The 27,507-nt window shown below is 46.6% G+C and overlaps 1 protein-coding gene across 3 annotated transcripts in view; it reads right to left on the bottom strand.

Moving 5' to 3' along the window:
- The window catches only part of GTF2IRD1 (GTF2I repeat domain containing 1), a 153,412-nt gene that overhangs the window by 15,818 nt on the left and 110,087 nt on the right, over nucleotides 1-27,507 (bottom strand). For all 3 annotated transcript variants that reach the window (XM_061604893.1, XM_061604895.1, XM_061604894.1), the window contains exons 13-21: nucleotides 26,529-26,609; nucleotides 25,090-25,143; nucleotides 20,424-20,489; nucleotides 18,019-18,202; nucleotides 14,090-14,148; nucleotides 10,095-10,157; nucleotides 9,222-9,305; nucleotides 7,583-7,766; nucleotides 4,381-4,409 (exon numbers count right to left, since the gene is read on the bottom strand). In XM_061604893.1, coding sequence (XP_061460877.1) covers nucleotides 4,381-4,409; nucleotides 7,583-7,766; nucleotides 9,222-9,305; nucleotides 10,095-10,157; nucleotides 14,090-14,148; nucleotides 18,019-18,202; nucleotides 20,424-20,489; nucleotides 25,090-25,143; nucleotides 26,529-26,609 — 804 coding nt within the window. The remainder of the gene's footprint in view (nucleotides 1-4,380; nucleotides 4,410-7,582; nucleotides 7,767-9,221; nucleotides 9,306-10,094; nucleotides 10,158-14,089; nucleotides 14,149-18,018; nucleotides 18,203-20,423; nucleotides 20,490-25,089; nucleotides 25,144-26,528; nucleotides 26,610-27,507) is intronic.

Here is a 27,507-nt window from a genome sequence, read left to right as displayed (position 1 = left end):
GCTTTGCATGCAAAATCGTAGGCAGCTTCAAGCAGCATCTCTGCGGATGATGTCTGCCTGAAACCCAGGAGAGCTGCTGTCAGTCACAGTAGATGATTTTGCAGTGGTTTGACATGGTGTAATATCAAACATAAGAAGAGCCTGCTGGATCCGGCCAGTGGCCCATCTAGTCCAGCATCCTGTTCTCACAGTGGCCAACCAGGTGCCTGGGGGAAGCCCACAAGCAGGACCTGAGTGCAAGAACACTCTCCCCTCCTGAGGCTTCCGGCAACCGTCATTCAGATCCATACGGCCTCCAGCCATGGAGGCAGAGTATAGCCATTGTGGCTAGAAGCCACTGATAGCCTTATCCTCCATGAGACTGGAGCCAAAACTAGAGGGAAGAGTCAACATGCTTGGGAGAAACCCTGAGGTGTGCAGATGTGCACAATATCTTAAATAACAAACACACACCAACCTAAGGGGTTTTTTAAAAGCCCCAAACGCTGGCTGCAACAGAAGCACTCCTGCATTTTGCTGCAGGCCCTGCTGGTTGCGATTCCGCATGCACGAACAGAGAGGGGGCCTCTCTGTCCTTATATTTCTATTTAACTCTGCCTCTACCTACAAGCCTTGCCTCGGCAATTAAGAGAGTATGTGGCAACGACGACATAAGAAGAGCGCTGCCAGATCCGGCCAGTGGCCCACCTAGTCCAGCATCCTGTTCTCACAGTGGCCAGTCTTCCCGATGGGAAGCTCACAAGCAGGACCTGAGTGCGAGAGCGCTCTCGACGCTTGCGGTTTCCAACAACTGGTATTCGGAAGAATACTGCCTCCAACTGCAATTCCCAGAGTTCCCTGGGAAGAGGGATTGACTGTTAAACCACGCTGGGAATCTTGTAGCTCTGGGGAAGAGGGGCCTCATAACAACTCTCAGCACCCTTCACAAACGACACTTCCCAGGATTCTCTGGGGAAAGCCATAGCTGTTTACAGCGGTATGACACTGCTTTAAAGGTGTGGTGCGGATGTGGCCTGAGTGAACAGTGTGACTATTTCACAGTAAATGCCCAGTGCGGAAGCAGACACCATAGGCTCCAGTATGCCTGCATACACACCATACATTTAAAGCACATGACTTCCCCCACAGAATCCTGGGAACTGTAGTTTATCCCTCACAGAGCTACATTTCCCAGCACCCTTAATAAAATACAGTGAGGGAAGTCACGCGCTTTAAATGTCTGGTGTGTACACCGCCTACCTTTGGAAACCCAGCGATAGATCTTGTTTCTTCTGAAGGAGTCTCACAAAAGGCTTGGGAAAGGGAACTACCCACCACAACACAGATGTTGTGGGAGAAAGTGGGTGTGGGGTGGGCAGCAGATACACAGAAGGGTTGAACTAAGGCCTAATAGTTACCTTCCAAAATCTGTGCAGATTCTGCAGTTGCAAAGCAAGAGAGGAAGGAAACGAAGGAAGAGCGTCAGGCCAAAGAAGACTTGACTTTGCCCTTTTGGACATGACCCTGCCCTTTCCAGTAAGTGCCACTGCTTTGATTCAGCCTCCTCACCCCACCCAGAGACCTGAGCCAAGCTAGGACTGGACACACGGCAACAAAAGTGACATCCAGAAAGGACTTTTCCAGCTCAATCCCTTCTGCTTCATTCCTTCTGCAGCCCTGAGAACCTCCCAAAAAAGGAACAAGCCAATAAACAAAAATATTTTAGGAAGTTGCCTGACGCCAGGTCAGACAACTTGACCCATCTCTCCTAGTCTTGCCTACTTGGACTAACAGCAGCCCTCCAACATCTCCAGTGGAGAAGAGTCTTCTCTCCTCGCCTGCTGCCTAGGGTGCTAAGGTTATCAGCAGATCAACAGCCCAGAGAGCAGTCGCTCCCTGGGGATCTCTGAAGGGGGGAGTATTCTTTTCCATTCTTGCAATCCAGAATCCTTTTTGTTTAGAGACGCTGCAGACTGAGCCCGGGATCTCTGCAAAGCATGTCCTCAACAGAGTTCTATATATAAAGTGCTACCATTGTGACACAGGCCCAGGGCCGGATTAAGCTGAGGAGGGCCCCTAGGCTGATTCTGAGCCACCTGCCGTCCCGTCCCATCCCATCCCATCCCCCCCGCTTCACCTACCTTCCGCTTTTTTTGTGGCTGCGCACACTGTGCGCGCAGGTTTGCCATCAACCAAGATGGGGCAGAGGCTTCAACCCCTTAGGGAAACCTCGGTCGCCATCTTGATTGATGGCAAACCGCAAAAAACAGCGGAGGAAAAGGTAAGTGAAGCGGGGGGATGGCAGGCGGTTTGGAAGTTCTTGTCCCGCGATCCGCGGCTCCTGTCCTGCTTCTGCAGATTGCAGGCCCCCAAGAGCTGCGGGCCCCTAGGCTTCAGCCTACTAAGCCTAATGGATAATCCAACCCTGTGCAGGCCAACAGCTCGTGTTCTCCAAGGATGTGAGCTTTCTAGGGTTTAGAATGCTGGACTTGGTGTGATAAGTTAATTTACTACAGGGGCTGGAGGAGGGGATCCTTGGATGGGCCGTCTCTCCTGTTGCCAACTGGGCAAGCCACCTTGTTGACATTCTCCTGCCCAGTTGCAGGAGGGACAACCCATCTGAGAATCCGCTCCTCCTTCTTCAAGAACACTTGCAGGGAGGTCTTTGCTAGAAGCCCTGGTTGCAAACCTAGTAATCAGTCTCCAGCACCTAACCGCTCGAATCACCACTACTCTTGCGCTACATTGACTGAGCTGTGCACATCAAGGGCACCACCTAGGCTGCAATGCCAGCTTGTCTGTGCATTCTGTCGGCTGACCTCAAGGGGCAATCGCTGCCCACCGAGCCCTATAAAATTCTGGCCTCAGAGCTCGCTCATCAGCTTAGCAAATGTTTCCTTCGTGCAAGGACACTGACTAAGCTTCTGCCCCTTTGGATGATGATGACTGCTTTGGTTTCAACCACACCTCTGACCCCTTGGGCGGACAGCCAGCTCCCGTACGACCCAGAAGCCAATGGCCCAGAGCAGGGGCAACCAACATGCCACCCCCCAGATGATTTGGACTATAGCTCCCATCATCCCTGGCTATTGATCATGCTGGCTGGGGCTGATGGGAGTTGTAGTTCAGAACTGCTGGAGGGCACTTTGTTGACTACTCTGGGCCTAGAGCCTGACCCTCATTGAGGGTTTTGCTGTTTGTTTTTTTCTCTGTTGGATTTCAGCTGGTTCTCTGTTTGTTCATAGCCATGCTTCCTATATTTATGATCACAAGGCCATGACACTTTTTGTACATGAATGCTGCACTCATAGTCACAGTGAGCACATTTTTATTAATGATGATCTGTTTCTATTTTCTATTTTAAACTTAAAAATGGCCTCTCTGTTTAAATCATTTCAATGGGTATTATTTGTGTAAAAGACAAGAAGTTCAACAACTTCATCCCGTTTGAATTATTTTACCAGATCTATGTAACTTGTTCTATATAAATGTTTTAATGTCGTACTGTGACATTAAAACTTCACAATTACTACACAGTTAAATTGTGGCATGGCTTCTGCATTCTGCACTTGCACCACAAAAAATTTTAAAGACCCACCACATCGCTTTGACTGTAATTTGTTTTAAATTGATTTAAATATTGTATATTTACATTTGTTGTAACCTGACCTGGGATCTCATGATGAAGGTAAGAAATGTTGGGTTGGATCCAGTGCTAGTTCTACTTAGAGTACACCCATTGGGAATAATACACATAACTAACTTAGCTCCATTAATTTCAGTGGGTCTGCTCTGAATAAATCTTAGTTGGATACAACCCCTAAATAATGATGATAATAATATAATAAAAATAATATTATAAACTTGGATGTACACATTTTTCTCAGTGTTTTCCTGCATTGATCATGCAGTGTTAATACCACAAAACCCATGATGAGGTGCTTCTGCGACTGAAATAGGCATAATAATGATACAAAGCTTATTCAGCAAAATATTTGGAAAAGAAATTGGATGGCAACAATAATCAGTTTCGACATGCTGGCATCCAGTTCCAGAACACAGTTCCACCATAATGGAACTTCAGATTTTGTCCCAGTTTCCACTACAGGTAGAATTGGCAGCACCCAGGGGGCACAGGCCCAATACAATACCCCAAACGAGCAAACCTGATAACATTTCTCTCCGTTAGGGACACTGGCACAGAGCGAGCGAGCGAGCGAGAGACAGAGAGAGAGAGAGAGAGAGAGAGAGAGAGAGCACTAATGCAACTATAACCCAAGAGAACAGGAATGATCTGGCCATGTTCCCCAAATGGGCAACACCACCAAATCGTTACAGCCTTATTGTTTCTGAATGGCAAGATATACTTAGCTTTCAGTTGCTAAGGCACTGGGCACTTACCAGGCTTAGGAATGAGTCCTTGGAAAGGCCTGGAAAAGAAAAGAATATTGATCACGGAACAAAGGCAAAACCCGTTGCTGCAAGCAGTGTCGGCTGCTGCTCATTGGGAGTGGTGGGGCGGAAGGCAGGGAGACCAGCAGCAGGTGCAGCCAGCCAATGACTCGCAGAGAGAGGCAGAGTCAACTCATTCTAGGTTTTGTCCCCAATCTCCTCCCTGCTGAGTTCTACAAAGGCAATACCGAGATGGGGGAGGAGGAAGCTGACAGCCAGGGCCACCCCCTGGATTGGTTATAAGCAAGAAGGCAGGTGGGCTTGGTGGAATCAGGACTGAGGTTGGTGGGGCAGTCCTGCATTTGCCCTATGGGACTGGCCTCCATGGGCTGCAAGCACTGATTACTCACAGGGCTGCCACGCACCAAAAAGATACATCAATATTCCACTCTAAGGAAGACTGGGTTCTGGGAACTGTGAAATTGATACAAGTCAGCATGGGTGGGCTTACTGCAGTGGCAGGCGACCTCAGGCCGGGGGGGGGGAAGGATGAATGGGGCCTCCAAAAACCCCATGATCTGGCTCTTTGGGGCTCTCCCCAGGTCATGCCCCCTTCCCAGGTAACAGCCTTCATCAACCTTGCTGCATGCTCTACTAAAGTGCTTTCAATTGGCTGGCATGTGTCACTGAGCATTGATCTGCTTGCCTAGAGGGAAGATGGAGAGGGGTGCATGTGTGTGTCTTTCTATCCACATGAGGAAACCTCTGGTTTTGCCTGGCTGGAACGCAGCCGGCAGTAAAAAGGAAAGATTGACAAATACTGCCTTCCCCACTTTTGCTGCTGGCCCCACCCACTGTTGGCATGTGCTCCCCCCCCCCAAGGACTGCAACCTTTGGGCCGAAAAAGGTTCCTCGCTCCTGGCTGATGGGGAGGCACAGATTTCATCAGACACTGGCCCCTTTCAACTTGGCCAACGGTGATGCAATATTGACCGTTCACAAGCAATTCGTGTGGCTTGTTGGTTCAGAGGTTGGACTCGGACAGGCCCCTTCCAACTCTACTATTCTAATAGCCAAGATGGCTTCTAAGCGGTTTGCAAGGATAAAACAAGGATAAAACCGTTACAACAAACATGCATAATTAAAATACACAATAAAACAAGTTGATCAAAACATTCAAATAAATAAATGTACAATAAAACAAGCCTGTTAAATGGCACAGCAGTTTAAACCAGAGATTCAAGTCGGGGAATCAGCAGGATGCTTGCCTAACCTGGTGTGTCTTCAAGGGCCGGTGGAATTGCAATACTGATGGCCTTATTCCAACTCTATTATTCTATGACAAACATTTCCTTTCGTTAACTTGTTTCTACTTCTGCCTTTGACCGTTGTGGGTTATGCGATTACAGTGTAGTTCCGTTCAGATCAGAAATTTTACTTCAGAGTTACTTTAATCCTTTTTTTAAGGTATCATGTATGCTTGGCAATAAAAATATTTTTTTTAAAAAAGGGGTTGAGTGGGAAAGAAGCATTTTCCATCATGTGGCTGCTGGTGTCAGATAATGGAGCCCTAACCATAGGAGACAGGGAGCCTTTTAAACAGACCATACATGCTCAAGAGAAATAAACATTTCAGTTAACATGTGAAATTGTGCAGTGTTTTATGAAGCTACTATAGCTGACACTGCAGGGGACATTGTCCCGGTAGTGTGTAAGTGTCATTTGGGGTGGCCCAATGCTTATTTTGGGGTGCACAACTACAGTTCCCTTATTCATAACAGCAGGCATTGTGCATCAATGTGCTTGATGCAAAAATAACACCTTTTGCCCTAGGGAACGATGATGCCTCTTGAACAGGAGAGTTCCCCGGTGATGGAGATGTGTGGTATGTGGTATCGTATTTTGGGGTGTAGGGCAAAATAAACTACATATGCTTTTCATGCAGCAATTTGTTGAAAAGGGAACTGGGAACCAGGCACCAAATTCAGGATCATAAAAAACACTTAACTCAGTGATAACTGCAGGGTCACTCCTTTTTTCCTAACTACTGAGGTACAGTGCTTGCAAAAAATTACATTCAACCCTATTCAGCGCACTTGGTACCAATCTTGGTACCGGGCCAAGTTCAAGGTTCTGGTTTTGGTGTACAAAGCCCTATACAGCTTGGGACCAGGATACTGAAAGACCACCTTACTCCTTATATGCCCAGTCAATCACTGCGCTCTGCAGATGAGGACTTCCTGCAGATACCATCTTATCTATTTCACACAACATAGAAAATGGATCTTTAGTGTGGCGGCACCGACCCTATGGAATTCCCTCCCCATAAATATTAGACTGGTGCCATCTCTGTTATCTTTTCAGTGCCTACTGAAGACCTTCCTCTTTCAACAAGCCTTTTGAGACCTTATCCCAGTCTGCATCTGTGTTGGAATTGTTTTTTAATATGTTTGTAAACCTTTTTTTAAAAAACAGCAGCAACAACAACGTTTTTAACCTTTTTTTCTTTTTTAAGATGTCTTCAAAGCTTTTAAAAAATGTTTTTAAAGTTGTTTTGTTTTAATGTATTTTAAAGTCTGTTTTTATGATGTTTTAAAGTGTTTTTAGTGCTTTTGTTTGCCGCCCTGGGCTCCTGCTGGAAGGATTCCAAAGGCGGCCAAGGATAGGCCCAAAAGGATGTTATATTGTTCTTGCCAGTTTATTTTTTAATTATTCTGATTTTATGATTATGTTTTTTAATTATTAGAAACAGTTTAATGCTATTTTAAACTAGAGTTCATTTTTTAATTATATCTGTTTATACTTATTCATTTATGTATTATATGCTTTTATTTTTGATAGGTGTTTAATCGTATGTGGCTTTTATCTGGAAGCCGCCGTGAGTTCCAATTTGGAAAAACGGCGGGGTATAAATAAAGTTAATAGTAATAATATAAATTAAATAATAAATAAATTAAATAAATCTTGCTCCTGGCTCAAGTACTGCTTGGAAGGGGAAGGGAGTAGCACAACAGTGTGTGTGTGTAGCCAACACACATACACTACATTTTCACACAGATATACATATGTATAGTATAGCTTTGATACATGAAGAAACCAGGAGTGACCTATTTCACCTGAAAGACATAAACACAGGTCACAGGGGCCCCTCTAGCACAAAGACACACACTCATGAAACCACAACCTAGGAAGGATCCCGCAGGCGAAATACCTGGTTACCGTGAACTTGATCTTCTCTGCCACGGCTAGTATCCTCTCCAGGTTCTGGGAGCCGAAGGTGCAGGGTTTCCGGAAGGGGATTCCCGGGGGCAGCCCTTCGATGATCACGGAGCCTGGGTTGCTTTTGATGCGCTTGTACGGCACTTGGACCGGGTACTTGATGCCCAAAGCCTCGCCTGAAAGGAAGGCAGGGTGGCGCAGTGGTTAGCATGTTGGGTTTAGATCCATCAGCTCTGTTGAAAGACCGGCTCCGCCAGGCACCTCCTGCCCCTGAACTGTTTCTATGCCAGCTGGTTGTTATAAGACCCAGCTGGCCCAGATGTTCCTGCCCTGGATTTAAGATCATCTGCGTCTTGTCTCCTCAGCGTGCCTGGAGTGAAAGATGTTAGACTGACAGGCACGCAGGAGAGGGCCTTTTCAGTTGTGGCTCCCAGGCTTTGGAATTCCTTGCCTCAAGAAGCCCATTCGGCTCCCTCCAAGACTTGTAAAATCTATTTTGTTCCGGAGAGCCTTTGAGAGGGTCCGATGGGTGAGCCTGATACTGTCCCTATGTTTTCTATTTTTTGTTTTTATCTTGTTGTCCTTTTATTATCTTTTCCCCCATATATGTAAGCATATATATACATGTGCGTATGTCTGTTTGTATGTCTATATTTGCATATTGTATTTTATGTATTTTAATAATTGTATTTTATGTATTTTAATTGACTGTTTTGTCTTGTGTTTTTATTCTGTACAATTTTATTATGTATGTGTGCAATTTTATTTTTAAGCCGCCCTGGGTGCCCCATTGTGGGGTAAAAGGGCGGGACAGAAATATTTTAAATAAATATTGCAGATGATACAAAATTGGGGGGCATAGCTAATATCGTGGAAGACAGAAACAAAATTCAAAGGGACATTGACAGGCTGGAGCATTGGGCTCAAAACAACAGAATGAAATTCAACAGGGATAAATGCAAAGTTCTACACTTATAAAAAGAACCCAAATGCACAGTTATAAGATGGGGGATAACTGGCTCAGCAGTACAACATGTGAGAAGGATCTTGGAATTGTCATTGATCACAAGCTGAATATGAACCAACAGTATGATCTGAATTCCTACATTGAGCAGGGGGTTGGACTTGATGGCCATAATTATAGGCACCTTCTAACTCTACTATTCCATGATTCTATGAAATAAATAAATAAATAAATAAGAACGACTATTTAAGAACGGATACCTGACTTTGGTTTTTACCTCTTCCTGCCCTGCTCCTTTTCTGAATTTTGTGATGCAGTTGTCCAACCAGCTATATATTAGGGGGAAAGGTGCATGTTGGTCAAAACTGCATACAAAATTGTGTTTATTAGGAGGAATTTGTGCAAAAGTGCTGAAGAATTTTCATGAGACTTTTTTTAAAAAACCCAAATTGCTGAAATGTGGTGAACTTGAGATCGGCCAAATGAAAAACCAAGAGAACCACAACTGACAGATCCAACCATTCCTTACTCGCAGCTCTTCAGCATTTTCTGTAAAACAACTGTCAGTTTCTCAACCTGACCTGCCTTACAAGGCTGTTGTGAGTGTAAAACAAGAGAACCCCAAGTATACCCCCCGTCAATCGAAACATCCAGCCACATGGCTCACCATATTTTTTGTTGAACAGATCTTGAACCTGTTCCCTTAGCGTGTTCGCGATATCTATTCTCGAAAGCCGAGTGTCATAATTTTCTGTAAAAGAGAGAGATTGGGGGGGGGGGGACATTGTAGAATTCCGCCTGCTAAGTTTTCAGGAAAAACAGAAGCTCAACCATGTTTTACATTCAGTACACTTTTACTACAGGGAAAACCTGCCTACGGGCTTAGCTCTGAAACAGCTGGTCCAATTCTAGGGGAAAAAAAACAGAAACAAAAGAGAAAAATACTGGAGGCATTCAAGAGGCAGCTGGACAGCCATCTGTTGGGAATGCTTTGATTTGGATTCCTGCATAGAGCAGGGGGTTGGACTAGATGGCCTTATAGGACCCTTCAACTCTACGATTCTATGAAGTCTATGAAAGAACAAGAAAGCATGTTAGAAGACTCTTCTCAGAGGCTAACACACTCACATGCTGACTGGTTTGTAGGATGATGGAGACTCTGCTGGGACCCCGCTCCCAAAAAAGTTGCAGGAAGCTGGATTTCAACTGGACATCAGGAAAAACTTCCTAACTGTTACAGCCATACGACAATGGAACCAATTACTAGAGAGGTAGTGGGCTCTCCGACACTGGAGGCATTCAAGAGGCAGCTGGACAGCCATCTGTCGGGAATGCTTTGATTTGGATTCCTGCATTGAGCAGGGGGTTGGACTTGATGGCCTTGTAGGCCCCTTCCAACTCTACTATTCTATGATTCTATGAAAATGCGTTCTAAAATTATCAAAACACATCAAATGTAATTCGGAAAACCAGCTCAAAATCAGGTAGATTGGAGATGATGACGGTGGCAGCAAATCCCCCGGTGATCCCCTTTACTTGCCTTGAAATCCTGACCTTTTCACAGGTTCCTCTACAAGACGTTCGCTGGAGTCTCTCTCACTGGCTGCCAGCAGAAGAGGAATAACAATTCTTATTTATTTGTCTTCATTTTAAGAGTCTGTTTTGAGGATTGTGCAGAACACACCCTCTTCTGCTTTTAACGCAGCAAACAGCAATTTCGCCTCCCCGTTATCCAATCCCCCCACAAACCCTTTCATGCCCTGAATACAATGAGAGACCCAGGCTCCATCTGCACCCATTTAAAGCAGTATCATACCACTTTAAACAGTCATGGCTTCTGTGATGTTCCTGCTTATATTGTAAATATGGTAAGTGCTGGTTATATAGAAGACATATGGTAAGTGGAGTGAAAGAGGAGGGGGGAGTACATGAGCAGTAGAATGCTGGATGATTGGCTGAGTGTTTGAATGGCTGGGAGTATAAATGGAAGAATGACAGTTGAATCTGGGAGGTGGTGTTTAGGAGGTTGTGGTTGAGGTGGTGAATTGAGAGGTTGAGAGAGAGGTTGGAGGTTTGGAGGTGGTGGTGTTGTGAGTGAGTCGGAGTTCTGAGGCAATTAGCAAAAAGTCAAGTACCTAACAGAATATAGATGAAACCATACGCTTGTGAAACATTCCTTAAGTAATCTTGTTATTTCTGATATTTAATAAATACTTATTTGGTTTACCAAAGGCCTGATCCTTGGCTGGGGAATATACAGACCAGAAGGGAGGGCAAGGTAATTACCAAGGCTGAACAGAAACTGTATCTAATGGTGGCAGCGGTGAAGGGAGAGATTGTAACAAGTCACGTATCCAGAGCAACCCAGAGTTGTATGCTTTAAATATAAAGATACAAGGGGGTTGGGAACAGCATAGGCACACAGTCACAAAGTAACAAGCTATAGAGAGACTTAGGCAAAGTCTCTGGGAGCTTGGGTTACAGAAAGTGACTGGTGGTGCTGCCTAGCAGTGGGATCTAGTCAGATCTGTGCTAGAGCGGAGTGAGAAACCATATAAAGGATGGTCCTGACTGGTGGTGTTCCTGGTGGTGCCTAGTGAAAGGCAGTAGCCACAAGCAGGTGGGAACCTGACGGGGAGAGCCAAAGGTGGGATCGTCACAGCTTCCCCCAAAGAATCCTGGGAACTGTAGTTTGTAAAGGGTGGTTTACCCGGGACTTCACGGCCTCCATGACAACCACGGGGCTGTCTCAAGGTGTCACTAGCCCGGTGCATAGGGAAGGGCACACCCTCGACCTAGTTTTTGCTCCAGATGGAGGAAGGGGTGGTCTGGAGATAGGGGTGGTGGTGGTGGATGTCACCCCACTGTCATGGTCAGACCACTTCCTGGTGAAATTTAGCTTATAGCTCCGATCCTCGCCTGCAGGGGTGGTGGACTGATTAAGATGGTCCGCCCCTGGAGATTAATGGAATCCATAGGATTCCTGAATGCCCTGGGGGAGTTCCCAGTAGATAGAGCAGGTGACCCTGTTGAAGTCCCTGTCACCCTATGGAACAGTGAGGCACGTCGGGTTCTTAACATGGTTGCCCCTGAGCATCACCTCTGGCATTGTGGAGCCCAGTTTGCACCTTGGTACACCAGTGAGCTAAGGGCAACGAAACAGGCTGGACGACGGCCAGAGCGCAAGTGGTGAAAGACGTGCTGTGAGGCTGATTGGGCATAAGTAAAACATCATAACAGTGCCTACAGTGTGGCGGTAAGGGTGACGAAGAAGGTCCACCTCTCTGCCACCATCACATCCTCAAGTAGCCGTCCAGTGGAGCTTTTCTGTATTGTCAGAAGTCTGTTGAGAACAACTCCAGGAAATGGAGTTTTTAGACCCTTCAGGGGCCCAGTGTGAATTGTTTGAAATGCACTTTGAGGGTAAAGTTGCTCGCCTCCATAGCAGTCTTGATGCCCCATCCACATCTACTGTAGTCTCCAGTGAGGTGTCCAGTGCAATGTCTGCTGCAATGTCTTGGGAACGGTTTCAGTTGATGCAGCCTGATGCTGTGGACAAGGTGTTTGTGATGATGTGGCCAGCAACGTGTCCTCTCGACCCTTGCCGTTCTTGGCTTATTAAAGCTTGCTGAGGGGGTTTGACTGAGTGTATCCAGGGTGTGGTCAACGCATCATTGCAGGAGGGAGTGGTTCCAGCCGCCCTGAAAGAGGCGGTGATCCAACCGCTCCTGAAAAAGCCCATCCTGGACCCATTGGTTTGTGACAACTACCACAGGGATGGGAAGGTGACTGAGGACCTTTCATGTAGTGACACCCTTTGGAATTCCCTCCCCTTAAATATTGGACAGGTGCCATCTCTGATATCTTTTGGGTGCCTGCTGAAGACCTTCCTCTTTCGACAAGCCTTTCAAGTAGAGACCTTATCCTAGTCTGCGTCTGTGTTGGAATTGCTTTTTAAGATGTTTTTAACCCTTTTTTTTAAAAAAAGATGTTTTTAAAGCTTTTAAAAAATGTTTTTAAAGATGTTTTCTTTTAATATATTTTAAAGTCTGTTCTTATGATGTTTCAAAGTGTTTTAGTGCTTTTGTTTGCCGCCCTGGGCTCGTGCTGGGAGGAAGGGTGGGATATAAATCAAATAAATAAATAAATAAATAAAGGGTGCTTTGAGGGACCCCTATTCCCCTCAAAGAACTACAATGGCCAGCATGGTTTAATAGTCAGTACCTCTTCCCAGGGGACTCAAGGAATTGCAGCTCTATAAATAGGGACCTTCTCATACTCCCAGTGCTCTTAACAAACTACAGTTCCCAGGATTCTTTGGAGGAAGCCATGACTGTTTAAAGTGGTGTCATGGCGCTTTAAATGTATGGTGTGGATGTAGCCACCTATGTTTTACTTAGAATGGAGCCACTGAAATCGATAGACCTGATAGTCATGTCCATTATTTTCCACGGGTTGATTCCACCTGAAGTCCTACTCAGTAGTTCTACTCTTGGATGCAACCCATTGAAACTCATGGAACGAAGCTAATCATGCCCATTAATTGGAACAGGTCTGCTCTGAGTAGGACCAACGTTGAATATAACTCATTTTTAGCAGTTGGAGCTAACAGCATGTCCCAGCCTCAACTCGCCTGTTCTAAAATGTAAACACAGGCAACATCTTCGTAAGCTGTCCACAAGTCTTCCCAAGCACAGGACAGTAAGGATTCCACACATACATACAACATCCTTCCCTGGCCCAATGACCTTCCAGTCTAAGGGACAATCCAAGCCCAAGATCTGCCGGGATGAGCGACTTAGGATCTGGTGAATCTCTAGCTTAGCGATCTGAACCGTGTCTCAGCAGGCCCATGGCGGTGTTCAGTCCCCAACCCTAGCTCAGCCGGAGATATGCCGGCGTAAGTCCCTCACAGTAGTTCAGCCAAGGCCCGCGTAAAATGGGAGTTTCCGGGGGGGGGTGGCGGCGGCGGAGGAAACTCACGCCTAACCCAAACCTATATCTGCTCAGTCATATGTCCTGGCAACCCAGCAGAATTTGTGCTGGCAAATAGGGTGGTGCAACTCAAACTCTATTTTCAAGGCTTGTTTTCCCTCTGCCAGGCTTGGGCCGGCTCAGCCGGCAGCAGCCTCACTCCCAAATGGAGTTTGGAATTGGGGTAACTTAGGCTGTCTTAACTTAAATTCTGCCATCTTCCTATAGTTGGGATCAGTGGAGACTGGTGGCTCTGATGTCAATGGGGCAGTGAATCCGCTCTGGGTTTTAAACTTTCAAGGAGCTGTACAAGGTGCCGAGCCTATTTTGGGAATCGGGGTTCAGCACCTTGGACAACTCCTTGAAAGCTTGGACTAAAACCTGGAGCGGATTCCACTGCCCCACTGAAATTGGAGTCAACAGTCTCCTCTGGTTGGGACTGATCCGCCTAGGCAGACATCAGAGGAGACAATGCAAGATAAGAGAGAAGAAACAGAGAGGCCAACCCTTGATTCACCAAAATGCTTCACAATCAAATCACCGGGCATCAGTATATTTTACCTATTGTTCCTGGGCTGTCAGAAGATGTCTCCTTCACTCCTTCAGTGAGCAGTTCTGGTCTGGAAGAGAATATTTTTTAAAAATTAATAAATAAATAGGAACATAGAAAGTTGCCTTCTGTTGATGGGACATGCAGAGTAAGAAAGAGCCTGGCACCTTTCAACTTATTTCTCTTTCTTTATTCATTATTAATAATATACAACAAGAAATATGTAACAAGTAATTCTTAATAATTAATCAGTGAGGGAAGGAAGATGGGGATATGCAATATTTTCTGTTTTTAACAATTCATTAGAAGTGAGACAACATAAAATCAGATGAAAATTATCCTATGACTTTATTTTCATTTGTTATGTCAGACATTAAGTAACCTATGCCATTTCCTGCAGTTGTAAACTCCAGTAATGCTTTTTGTCTTTCACAGACGACTAATTATATCACACTGAAATGTATCTCTGTGGAGTGGGCACCCAGTCATTAACAACACTATCTGGTAAATATAGACTTCTCGATACCACACACCCTCCGTAGGGGAAAAGGACCTATTAGAATGGTCCGCCCCAGACGCCTAATGGATCCAGAAGGATTCCTGACTGCGCTTGGGGAATTGGAACCTGCTGAAGGCTGCACGGAGTGGAATGAGGGGATCACCAGGGCTCTGGACCGCGTGGCGCTGAAACGTCCTCTCCCCCTGAATAGAACTCAGTTAGCACCATGGTATACTCCACGGTTGCGAAATCTGAGACAGGAGGTGAGACGACTAGAACGCCGGTGGTGGAAATCCCATTCCGAAGATGTCCGGACACAGGTTAGAGCAGCAGTAACTGCCTACCAAGTGGCAATAAAGGCAGAAAAGAAGAGGTTCTTTGCTGCCTCTATTGCGTCCGCAGAGTGCTGTCCCAGGAGGTTGTTCCAAGTGGTCCGAAGCCTGGTCGGTCCAGTTGCTCAGGAACCTTTGGAACAGTCTAAGGCCTCCTGTGACAAATTAGCAAAGCACTTTGCCGACAAAATCGAACATTTACGGAGCTCGATTCCGTACGCCGTGGATACAGTAAATGAAACAGAGTTGGCCAGTTGCAACCCGGTCAAATGGGATCGGTTTCGACCTCTTCCTTCTGAGGATGTGGACAAGGTGCTCTCGACTGTGAAGCCTATCACCTGTCTAACTGATCCTTGCCCATCGTGGCTCCTTGTGAGCTGCAAAGAGAAACTGGGCGAGGGGATTAAGGTGGTGGTCAATGCATCCTTGGAGGAGGGTGTAATGACATTAGCACTCAAGGAGGCAATTGTAAAGCCCATCTTAAAGAAGTCCTCCTTGGATCCCCAAGTTTTGAATAACTTTCGCCCAATTTCGAATCTACCATTCCTGGGCAAGATCATTGAGCGAGTGGTGGCTAATCAGTTGTCGACACACTTGGATGAAACGGATTATTTGGATCCATACCAATCGGGTTTCAGGACTGGACATGGAACTGAAACAGCATTGGTCGCTCTGGTTGATGATATGAGGAGGGCATTAGATAGGGGAGAATTCACCTTTCTTGTCCTCCTCGATCTCTCAGCAGCTTTTGATACTGTCGACCACAGTATCCTTTTACATCGCCTGGAGGAATTGGGAATAGGAGGCACTGTATTACGGTGGTTCCATTCCTTTCTCTCCGATAGGCATCAACAGGTAGCATTGGGGGAGGAGGTTTCAGACCCTTGGCCTCTCAATTGTGGTGTGCCACAGGGCTCTATCCTCTCTCCCATGCTATTTAATATCTATATGAAGCCGCTGGGGACAATCATCAGGAGATTTGGGCTGCAGTGTCACCAATATGCGGATGACACTCAGCTCTATCTCTCGTTTAAATCTTCACCATAGTCAGCTGTGGAGACCATGTCCAAGTGCCTGGAATCCGTGAGTGGATGGATGGGAAGGAACAGGCTGAAGCTGAATCCTGATAAGACTGAGGTGCTACTCGTGGGAGACAAGGGAAGGTTGGGAGATGTTGACCTGGTGTTCGATGGGGTGAAATTGCCCCTGAAGGACCAGGTCCGCAGCCTTGGGGTTGTTCTTGATTCCAAGCTGTCCATGGAGGCTCAGATTTCGGCAGTGAGCCGGGCAGCTTGGTATCAATTACACCTCATTCGTAGACTGCAGCCCTACCTTCCTGCTCATCAGCTCCTCTGGTGGTACATGCCCTGGTCACCTCTCGGTTGCATTACTGTAATGCGCTCTACGTGGGGTTACCCTTGAAAACGGTCCGGAAATTACAACTTATACCAACAATTCAAGGTGTTGGTATTAACCTTTAAATCCCTATACGGTCTCGGCCCAGTTTACCTGATGGAGCGCCTCCAGCGCCACCAACCATGCCGCCCAACAAGATCAGCCACACAGGACCTTCTCTCAATCCTGCCAACTAAAACAGCTAGGTTGGCGGGGACAAGAGAGAGGGCATTTTCAGTGGCAGCCCCCACTCTCCGGAACTCCCTCCCACATGACCTTCGGCATGCCCCTTCCCTGAATGTATTCCGCCAAGCTTTGAAGACCTGGCTCTTCAGACAGGCCCTTGGGACTTCCGGGGAGGGTTAAATTTTTATGACGAATAGCCTACTAATCTGTACTGGAATTGTTTTATTGTTTTATTGTTATATTGTATTTTATGATGTATTTTATTATGATGTATTGTTGTTAAATTGTACGTCGCCTAGAGTGGCCATTGGCCAGATAGGCGACCCACAAATTAAATTATTATTATTATAAATTATTATTATTATTATTAAAATCAATAAATTCTGACCTTGTTGAAATAAACTTCTCTTTTTGCTTGTCCTCTCATTACTCTGACCTGGCTTGTCAATTTCTCCAGTATGGCCATTTGCCAAACCTTTTGATACCACTGAGCTAAAACTGTATACTTAAGGTCCTTCCATTGCTGTGCTAAATTGGCTCTAACCACACTAAGCAAGTGTGAAATAAGAAATAAGGAAATACAGATCTTGGAATTGTTGTTGATCAGAAGCTGAATATGAGTCAACAGTGCAATGCAGCTGCAAAAAGGGCAAATGCTATTTTAGGCTGCATTAACAGAAATATAGTTTCCAAATCGCAAGAAGTACTAGTTCCCCTCTATTCGGCACTGGTTAGGCCTCATCTTGAGTACTGGACAGTTCTGGACACCGCACTTTAAGAAGGATGCAGACAAACTGGAACAGGTTCAGAGGAGGGCAATGAGGATGATCAGGGGACTGGAAACAAAGCCCTATGAGGTGAGATTGAAAGAACTGGGCATGTTTAGCCTGGAGAAGAGAAGACCGAGGGGAGATATGATAGCACTCTCCAAGCCCTTGAAAGGTTGTCACACAGAAGAGGGCCGGGATCTCTTCTCAGTCATCCCAGAGTGCAGGACACGGAATAATAGGCTCAAGTTACAGTAAGTCAGATTTCGGCTGAATGTCAGGAAAAACTTCCTAACTGTTAAGAGTGGCACGACAATGGAACCAATGACCTAGGGGGATGGTGGGCTCTCCAACACTGGAGGCATTCCAGAGGCAGCTGGACTGCTAATTGTCAGGTATGCTTTGACTTGGATTCTTGCATTGAGCAGGCCTTGCATTGATGGCCTTGTAAGGCCCCTTCTAACTGCACTATTCTATGACTAAGTGTCTTTGATGACAAATCCTTCCTTGGACCTGAAAATACATCCAAGAGAGCCCCATATCCAACTGTATTATTTACTGTTTTATCTTGGAGATTTCTTGAAAGATTTTTTTCCAGAATCTTTGCACCTCTGTACAGCCCCACCACATGTGTTGATGTCCCTACTCCTCGACACCCTCTCCAACACATTGGGAACTGCCCAGGGTTCATGAGTGATGTTAGCTGTGGGGTTAAATACCATCCAGGTATGAGATTTAATGATGTTTCTCAACTTACTTACTTCTTGATAACAAACCGGATGCTGCTGCTTGCCTGAAGAATCTTTTTCAGTTTTGCAATCCCAAAGCAGTTTGGGCGTCTGAGCAAGATTCCGTCTGGTAAGCCCACGACAAAGAGGTCTTCTGGGTACATCAGGAATTTGGAATATGGGACTTTGACAGGCTCGGAAATTCCTATGGCTTTAGCTACAAACACAAGCGTGGAACTTTAGAAACGACCTGCGCCCCTCTATATAAAGCTTGCAATCAGATATTCAAACATAATCAAGGATGTTAAATACTTCTTGCAAATTGCCACAAGTGTCATGTTACAAACTGAATGGCATTGCCCCAAAAGTTCTTCTTCAGCTCAGAATTTAAAATGGGCCTTCCATCCACCTCAAACCCAGCAAGAGCAGCTTTCAAGGGAACAGCCAGTTTGCTGAACCCAATTCCAGTGGTGTCTGGTGACCACTGAGCCTGGTTAGTACATGAGCCAGGATTGAAATTGATAACAAGTGTGCTGGAAAAGGCTACATGTGAGTTTTTACTATATATATATATATATATATATATATATATATATATATATATATCTCAATAGTTGGAAAACAGGTGGTGACCTTGCAGTGTTTTTTATGATGCTGAATTTGGTGTCCAGTTCTTTTTTCAACAAATTGCTGTATGAATAGCCTAGACAGTTTATTTGACCTTATAGAACAAAACATGAGTTATGATGCCCAGTATCTTCATCACCAGGAAACTCTCTCCTTCGAGATGCATAATCACTCCCTGAGGTAAACAAAGGCAAAACGCATTGTTGCAAGCCGCTGTGGCTGATGCTTACTGGGATTGATGGGGGGAAGGCAGGGAGCCCAACAGTAGGTGGAGGCAGAGCTAATGACAGGCAGAGTCAACTAATTCTAGTTTTGTCTCCATCCTCCTCTCTGCTGAATTGTACGAGACAAGTTGACAACCAAGGCCTCACACACACACACACTGGGCTGGTTATAAGTAAGAAGGCAGGCAGGTAAGACTGAGATTGGTGAGTGCACCGTAAAAGGACATTGCATTGTCTGGTAATATGTGGAATGTATCAATCTATCCCTTTAATGCCTCATTTGTAGCCCATTTGGGGGTCTGAAATTCCATAGAAGTGGAGCTGTGTGCTTTCAGACCATGAGCTGTAAACTCTTTCATGGGAGGTCATACATCCTTTCTCTGTCAGATCACTTGCCACAAGACTAGAGGAAATGACTCATTCAAAGAGTGTGCTTCTCCTTTGAAGTTGTACAGAGAGAGGTCAGCTGACCTAGCACCAGCATGTTGGTCCACTGACTCGCTGGCTATAAAGACACAGCAGTCACATGGAGACAGAGACACACAGAGACGGCAGACATCAACCATCACATGTCAATAGTACAGACTCTGTGAAGGCCTAAGGAGGGCTGTCGGAATGACCCATAGGAGGCCCCTTTCCCTGAAATACTATGGGAAAGAGGGTCTATCTGCTCTGAAGGGCCTCAGTGTAATTCGGCAGTATAATCTGGTATCTGAAAAAAGCCACATTAATTAGTACAACTGGTGTCAAACCTAATAGCTTATCTGACTTCATCATAAAACAGCATCTGCCCCCCCACGGCGAATGCAAGGGGGTCAGCGCCCCATTTGCCCTCATGGACCAGATTCCATTGCCCAATTCAGTACCAACAGAAGGGAGTTGGCCCATCACTCATTATGGGGATGTCACCACATTAACACAGAAGCAAAGAGATGAGGTTCTGGAGGAAGGAGCCAGAGAGGGCTAAGCCCAACTCCAAACGAGAGCTGTGTGCAAACGGCCCATCAGAATTCTCCACCCGATTTGTGGGCAGAGAAACTGGGGAAAACATCTCACTGATTTTCTAAATGGCTGATGTCTTCTCTCCCTCCCTGCCTCACATCTGGGAGGGGGCTGTGCCGATAACCCTCTCACTCTGAACGGCAGTGAGTAACTTTACTTCAACAACATTCCCACTCAGGCTCTCGTCCTCATTATTATATATTAAATCTTCAAAACAAATCAACTTCTATTGCTTGAGGGGCAGTGTGGTGTAGTGGTTAGAGCGCAGTAATAGGACCTGGGAGACCAGCATTCAAATCCCCGTTGACCATGGGTGACATTGGGACACAGTCACTGTCTCCCAGCCTAGCCTACCTTGCAGGATTGTTGAGAGGATAAAATCGGGAGAGGGGAGAGCCAAGTTTGCCCACCACCTTGAGCTCCTTGGAGGATAGGTGAGAAATAAAAGCAATAATCAATACAAATAAAATAAATTCTCCAACAATTTCTTGGAGGAGGCCGCAGCACAGAGGAATTTGCAGAGGTGAATGGCAGGCAAAAGTACTGAGAACAAACACTTAAAATAAAATACATCAAGTATCTCACCGTATCTTGCGTTGAACAAAATTTCGACTTGTTTCCTCAAGTGACTTAAAACGTCACCTGCGCCATCTGGAAAAGAAAAGCCACAACTCAGGAATTGACACCAACAGGGCTCATATTTTTATTTTTTGAAATAATTTATCTGTTGCCTTCAAATAATAAGAAGAAGAAGAATGGGGGGGAGGAGGAGGCCAGCTTAGAAATGAAACAATAAAATACAAAACAAAACAAGGCCTCATCTGCACTACACATTTAAAGCAGTATCTTAACACTTTAAACAGTCCTGCCTTCCCCCAAAGAATCCTGGGAATGGTACTGCTGAGAGTTGTTAGGAGAGCCCCTATTCTCCTCACAGAGCTACAACTCCCATCATCCGTCACCATTGACCATGCTATCTGGGAATGATGGGAATTGTAGTCCAACAACAGCTTGATGGACCAAGGCTCTGAGTTGATACAAGGCAGCTTCCTTCAAACTCAGAACTGGGTGAGAAATTCATAAAACCCAGAATCTGTGGGTTGAAGTAATCTAAATTCTACTTTTAAATTAATGGACCCAAGTTAGTCATGTCAATTAATTTCAATGGGTCTGCTTTGAGTCTGACTAACTTTGGACACAATCCTGAATTTACATTACAAAAATGTTACCACAAAGCAGGAAATGCTGTGGGAAAGAGCGTTTAAAATCATAATATTTCTTATTAGCCCCACACAGCCTGTATGGGGGGGGGGGCTGGACTAGGGTGCTGTGGGTCCGGGGCAGGCTGGTGCCCAAAGGCCCAGTCATGCCTGGTGCCGGCCCTGAGTGTAGACCACTGTTCTTCAACCTTGGGTCCCCAGATGTTGTTGTCAGCTCTACACTGCATGAGCAGTGCCGGTGGGGGCTGGAATTCCTGGGTGGTTGGCAGGGAAGCAAAGTCCTTAGCCGGCAGTCTGGCCATAAATCTGCCAGGTCTAGGAGGAGGGGAGCTGATAAGGGCCAGGCTTGTCCGAAGCGTACTTGCCGAGTCAGGAGTCCAGAAGCGAGGTCAGTAGAGGTCCGGGATCAAGTGCCAAGGGGTCAGTCCAAAAGAGGTTGCAAGGAAACTAGGTATACACGAAGCCACGCCTGACGTTGCAGTCAGCAACAAGCTGCAGCCAAGGTGTGCCTTATAAAGAGCAGGGTTGACAGCAGGTGTGAGCCCTCAGCGTTTGGGCCTTAAGGAGACAGGCCTGCCCCTCTTCTGCCTGACCTTCTGCTGTCTACGTTCTGCAGGTGAGGGGGGAGTATCCTGTGCACTGTCTGTGTCTGGCTGCAGGGCCTCTGCTGTATCTGGGGTGCTCTGCAGCTGAGGGGGAGAAGGAGCTGGATTCTCAGGAGGCTCCTCCGTGTCTCCTTCTGAGTCTGCTGCTCCTGGGTCTGCTGCTGTTACTCCTGAGTCGTCCTCATCTGAGGAGTCCTCTGACGGGGCCATGACAGTTGTCAGACTACAACTCCCATCAACACTAGAGAGCTTAGCCAATGGACAAAGATGATGAGAGTTGTAGTCCAACAACATCTGGGGACCCGAGGTTGAAGAACAGTGGGGTAGACACAACTGAGCTAGATTGACCAATGGTCTGACTCAGCATATAAGGCAGCTTCCTCCGCTCCTATCATGCGTCTGGCCTCCTGGCAGTTGGTGTTGCTGCCGCTTACTAGGAGGGTGAAGGAGAGAGGGGAGAGGCAGCAGGGAGGTCAGCGCTGTGTGGATCCTGTGCTTCTGCAAAACACTGACCTTCCCACCACTTCACAACTTCCTCTCTTCCTCCTGGTAAGTCGCAGCAACATTGGTGCCAGGAGGCCAGGCACACACCACCACCCCTCTTTATCAGCACCTCCTGGTTACAGGGGTCCCTAATCTTCTTGGCCCCATGGACAATTTTGGAATTTGGAGAGACCACTGTGAGCACTATCCCCTCTGGTTGCCTCTCTCTCTCTCTCTCTCTCTCTCTCTCTCTCTCTCTCACACACACACACACACACACACACACACACACACACACACACACCACGCATCGCCTACAGACACATACCCAACAAAGAGAGAAAGGTGTTTTTCCATGGTAAAAGTCTAACCCAGTAGAATTAAAACAGATCCAACTGAATTTGCATGGTTTTACTAGGAAGACCCTCATCACCATCAAATTAAAGTTTACACTGGTACACTATACCTGTGCATGTGTATACAGTACTGCCCCTAGGTACCGGGAAGCAGGGCAGTTGACCCCGGCCCCGCGCTTTGGGGGCCCCCCCGGTCCTTGGGCGTCAAATCATGAGCGGTGCTGACTCCATGCTAGGGCCTTGCCCGAGTTCGAGCCTCCGGCCCCTGCTGGAAACCCTGGAGGACCTCACCGCCGCGCCAGGAGTGCTGACGCGCTGCAGACCCTTACCAAGGGAGTAGTAACCCCTTGTTTGGTCTTATTTGGATAATGTCCAAGGCTAGTCGTACCTCCATAGCGTGAGGAATTAGTTTAGGAGTTTGCTTAGTGTGTGTGTGTTTGTGTGAACGTGTGTGTGTGGGAGGGAGTGTGCGAGACTGGGGGCCTTCTTAGCTTTCCCTCTGTTCTCTATGTTGACTTTCTTTTTCCCTCTTAAATCCTCCTGAGGTGCTGGTATATTTTTTGTTTCTCCCTCACCTCCACCTTTTCCCTATTCTTCTTCACCTTGCAGCGGCCGCTTTACACGGTGCCGTTGCTCATTTCCTCCCCCACCGGGAGCTTGGCTGCGGCTTCTGTCCTTGTTTTAGAAGCTCGCGCCGTTGCCTCCCTGGCTCGGTTATGAGTTCCTTTCGAGCCGTACGTTCCAAGCAGCCCTGGCGGCGGCCGTTCCCCTTTCAGTCCTAGGAGCTCTCGGCTCGGCCTTTCTCCGCCTTAAGCGGCGCCGGCTTTGCTTTCCTCCCGCAGGGGAGCCAGCTTGGCTGGGGATAGCTTCTGCTGTGCCTTTTTTGTTCGCCTGCCTGCTTCCTCGAGCGAAACAACAGAAGATCCTCAAATAAAGAGTGAATCTTGGTCTTTGGCAGAAAATGAAAATAATTTTGAATTTATTCTGTCCACCATTTATTTGGTATGAACCGTTGCTTGTTGTCAATATTGTTAGCAAAAGCTTACAAAAAACAGAAACTGATCTAAGTATGACAGTTTTGCTTTTAAAAGGATTACAAAATATTTTTAAAAAATTTAGAGAAGAATGGGGGGGGGCAACTATGCTTTTGCCCCGGGCCCTGCACATGCTAAGGGCGGGCCTGTGTGTATGTGTGTGTGTATATATATTGTATTTTATGTATTTTAATTGTATTTTATGTATTTTAATTGTATTTTATGCATTTTAACTTATTTTAATGTTTTTGTGATTTTACTGTTTACAATTTTATTATGTATGTGTTTGATTTTATTTTCGTAAGCCGCCCTGAGCGCCCTATTATAGGGTAGAAGGGAGGGATAGAAATATTTTAAAATAAAATAATAAACTATATAGTAAAAAACACAGTTCTGGTGCTTGCCAGCATCATAAAAGATGCTGATCCAATGCTTAGTCAGGGGAGACAGACGTGACCTGTCATTTGGTGGTGGCTGATGAAAGGGAAAATAGGCAATTTCAAGAGGATCTGTTTTACTGGATCTGACTCCTGCAGTGGCAACTGGTGGCTCCACGTCAGTGGGGCAGTGGGATCCGCTCCAGGTTTTAGTCCAAACTTTCAAGGAGCAGTTCAGACTAAAACCTGGAGTGGACTCCACTGCCCCACTGACATGCAGCCTCCAGCCACCACCGGGCTTCCGTATGTGTGTGTGTAAACGTGCCTTTCCTCTGGCCCTCTGTTTTCTCTCTTGCCCAACTCCTGCAGCACCCCCTTTCTCCCCCCCAGACAATCTGTTCCTTCCCCCCAGTCTCCCAGATCACTCCCTTTCCCTCCTACCCTTTCAGTTAGTGGCTCTGCTTTCTGTTCAGCTCCTGATCTGAGCTATGCAAAATGGAAAGGTCTTCTAACTTTCCCCTTCAGCTCTATGTACTGTTTTTGGAGGGGAGGGGGTGCGAGGGGAGGTAGCCACCCTAGTCAGGGGGTTGCCCAGAGGCTTCATGGGAACCAGGGAAAGCCCTCAAGGATACCCTTGTACCCACAGAAGCCACATTTCAGGAACAGGAATTTTAGTATTAAAGCCAGTAACAGGAATTTATCTCTGTGATTTCTGATATAAACAGTCCTGAGCTGCACTTCTCAGACTGGAACGGAGTGGGAGTGGTCTGCCAGATTTCCCACTCCTCTGAAAGTTGTGACCCAGTTTTCAGCAGTTTAAACATAAGCATTTAAATAGGTATATTTGAGAGGGGGGAAAAGGATTGCAGATAAGTTCAGAAACAAAAGGGAACGAAGGCTCAAAGCACATGACAATGAAATGGACAGGAAATAGACAGATTTGCCCGTCTCTAATTAAAATGTTTTTCCAGACTATGCTCCAGGTGAGCTTGTCTGAAGAGGCTATTCCTCTAGTGGGGAACCAACACCAAGAAGGCCCTTCTTCCCCTCCTCCTCCATCTCATCTGCAATGGTGGGGCACCTGGAGGAGGTCCTATGAAGTTGTTCTCAGGATACACACAGGGTTATGTTGGAAGAGGCAATCCTTCAGGGACACAGGCCAGGAGCCAAACTCACCTTTGCCCTCCATCAGCTTCTCATTATGTTGCAAATCATTGCTGGGGCCTTTATCTGAAATGAGAGAAGAGACGGACATTCAGCAGGAGGTTCAAACCCAGAAACTTTTTTCAACATCCTAGCTGCGGATGCGTTCTGTGTGACCTGAAAGCTTGCACACTGCAACCACAGGTTGAAGGAACATTTTTAAAGGATCTGAATAGGGTGGTTCATGACAGATGCTCTTGGAGGTCACTGATTCATAGGGTCGCCATAAGTCGTAGTCGACTTGGAGGCACATAACAAAAGAGTGTGGTTAAGTGTTTAGATTTTAAAAAATTGTTTTATTATTGACGTGTTCACCACCTTGGGCTCCTTTGGAAGGAAGGATGAGATATAAAATGAGTATTTTTTTTTAAAAAGATGTTTTTAAAGCTTTTTTAAAAATGTTTTTAACGTTGTTTTGTTTTAATGTATTTTCAGGTCTTTTATAAGATCCTCCGTGGTGCAGAGTGGTAAGTGGCGGTAACGCAGCCGAAGCTCTGCTCACAGCCAGAGTTCGATTCCAACGGAAGGAGGAAGTCGAATCTCCGGTAAAAGGGGTCGAGGTCCACTCAGCCTTCCATCCATCCGTGGTCGGTAAAATGAGTACCCGGCATATGCTGGGGGGTAAAGAAAGGCCGGGGAAGGAACTGGCAATCCCACCCCATATATACGGTCTGCCTAGTAAACGTCGCAAGACGTCACCCTAAGAGTCGGAAATGAATCGCACTACAAGTGCGGGGACACCTTCACCTTTTAAGGTCTTTTATGATGTTTTAAAGTGTTTTTAGCATTTCTGTTTGCCGCCCTGGGCTCCTGCTGGGAGGAAGGGTGGGGTATAAATCAAATAACAAATAAATAAATAAATAAGAAGGTGGCCCTGGAGATTGCCTGCAGTTCCCTGGCTTTGCCATTGCAGCTAGAAATTCTCTGTTTACATTAAGTTAGAAGTGTAAAGTTACTCACTTTAAGCTTAACAACTAGTTTTTTCAAAAGCTTGAGCCCTTGAGAATGGGGTACACACCATCCCGCACTCAATGCTCCAAACATTCCAATGCTTTCATAGCAAGCTGCCTCATGCTGAGTAAGGCCATTGGTCTAGCTAGCTCAGAATTGTCAACACTGACTGGCAGCATCTCCTGAGCATTTCTCAGCCCTACCTGGAGATGCCGTGCCATGGACTGAACCTGGGACCTTCTGCATGCAAAGAAAGCAGATGCTCTAACCACTGAGCTACGGCCCCGGGCTGGTGATGCTGAAACACTTGGGGCAGGGGCCTTTTGGGGTTCCTGCGGCAAGAGCAGTGGCCGTGGGCCTGACAGTAGCCCAGCAGGCTGCGAACTCCTCTATGTAGTTGCTATCAGTCTAAACACGGCCTTAACCCTGCTGGCATCATTGGGAGCTTTCCTTTGTTCTACCTGAAACGGTGATTTGGATGATATCCACTTCATCCGGTTCCATTTTGATGCGTTTTATTCCTCCAAGTTCTCCCGAAGTACCTACCAAGGAAAATGGAGAGTGAGAAACGGCAAGAGCACGGGCGGGTGACGACATGGGAAGCTCACTCATACCAAGTCAGGCCACGGGTCCAGCGAGCTCCATACTGTCTGCACTGACTGGCAGCAGCTCTCCAGGGCTTTGGGCAAGAGTCTTTCCCAGCCTTACCTGGCGATGTCAGGGATGGGACCTAGGACCTTCGACACTCAAAGCAGGTGCTGTGCCACAATCAACCCAGACTGAAGCTGGGACTTCCTGGACGCAAGACAGATGCACCGCCACTGAGCTATGGCCCTTCCCCATTTTACCATCTTGATACAATGGAGCCGTTGTGTGGCCCTAAAGTAGGGGTAGGGAATCTCTGCCCCACGGTTCTAAGAAGACCCGCCAGGCAGTGGAGACTGGCAGCTCCGATGTCAGTGGGGCAGTGAATCTAGACCAGCCTTTCTCAACCAGTGTGCCTCCAGATGTTGCTGGACTATAATCCCCATCTTTCCTGACCATTAGCAATGCTGGCTGAGGCTCATGGGAGTTGTGGTCTACAACAACATCTGGCAGCACACTGGTTGGAAAAGGCTGATCCAGACTGAACTTGCAAGGAGCTGTCCAAGGTCCTGAAACCTATTCCCCAAACAGATATATTGCCAAAATAGGTGCAGCACTTTGGACAGCTCCTTGAAAGTATGGACTAAAACCTAGAGAGGATTCACTGCCCCTCTGACATTGGAGCCACCAGTCTCCACCATCGCCAGGCCTCCCCATTTGGCCCATCAGGCCATTTTGGCCAAGCCACTCCCACCTGCCCTACAGCTGATGTCATATGGGGCAGGTAAAGACAGGACAAGGCTCAGCCAAATGGTGTTTTCAGGCACCACCAATCAGCTGAACTAAGTACTATGC

This window comes from Rhineura floridana, chromosome 21, assembly GCF_030035675.1.
Source record: "Rhineura floridana isolate rRhiFlo1 chromosome 21, rRhiFlo1.hap2, whole genome shotgun sequence".
Taxonomy (NCBI): Eukaryota; Metazoa; Chordata; class Lepidosauria; order Squamata; family Rhineuridae; genus Rhineura; species Rhineura floridana.
The sequence above is the reverse complement of the archived record's forward strand: the minus strand, read 5'-3'. Positions and strand labels throughout refer to the sequence as shown.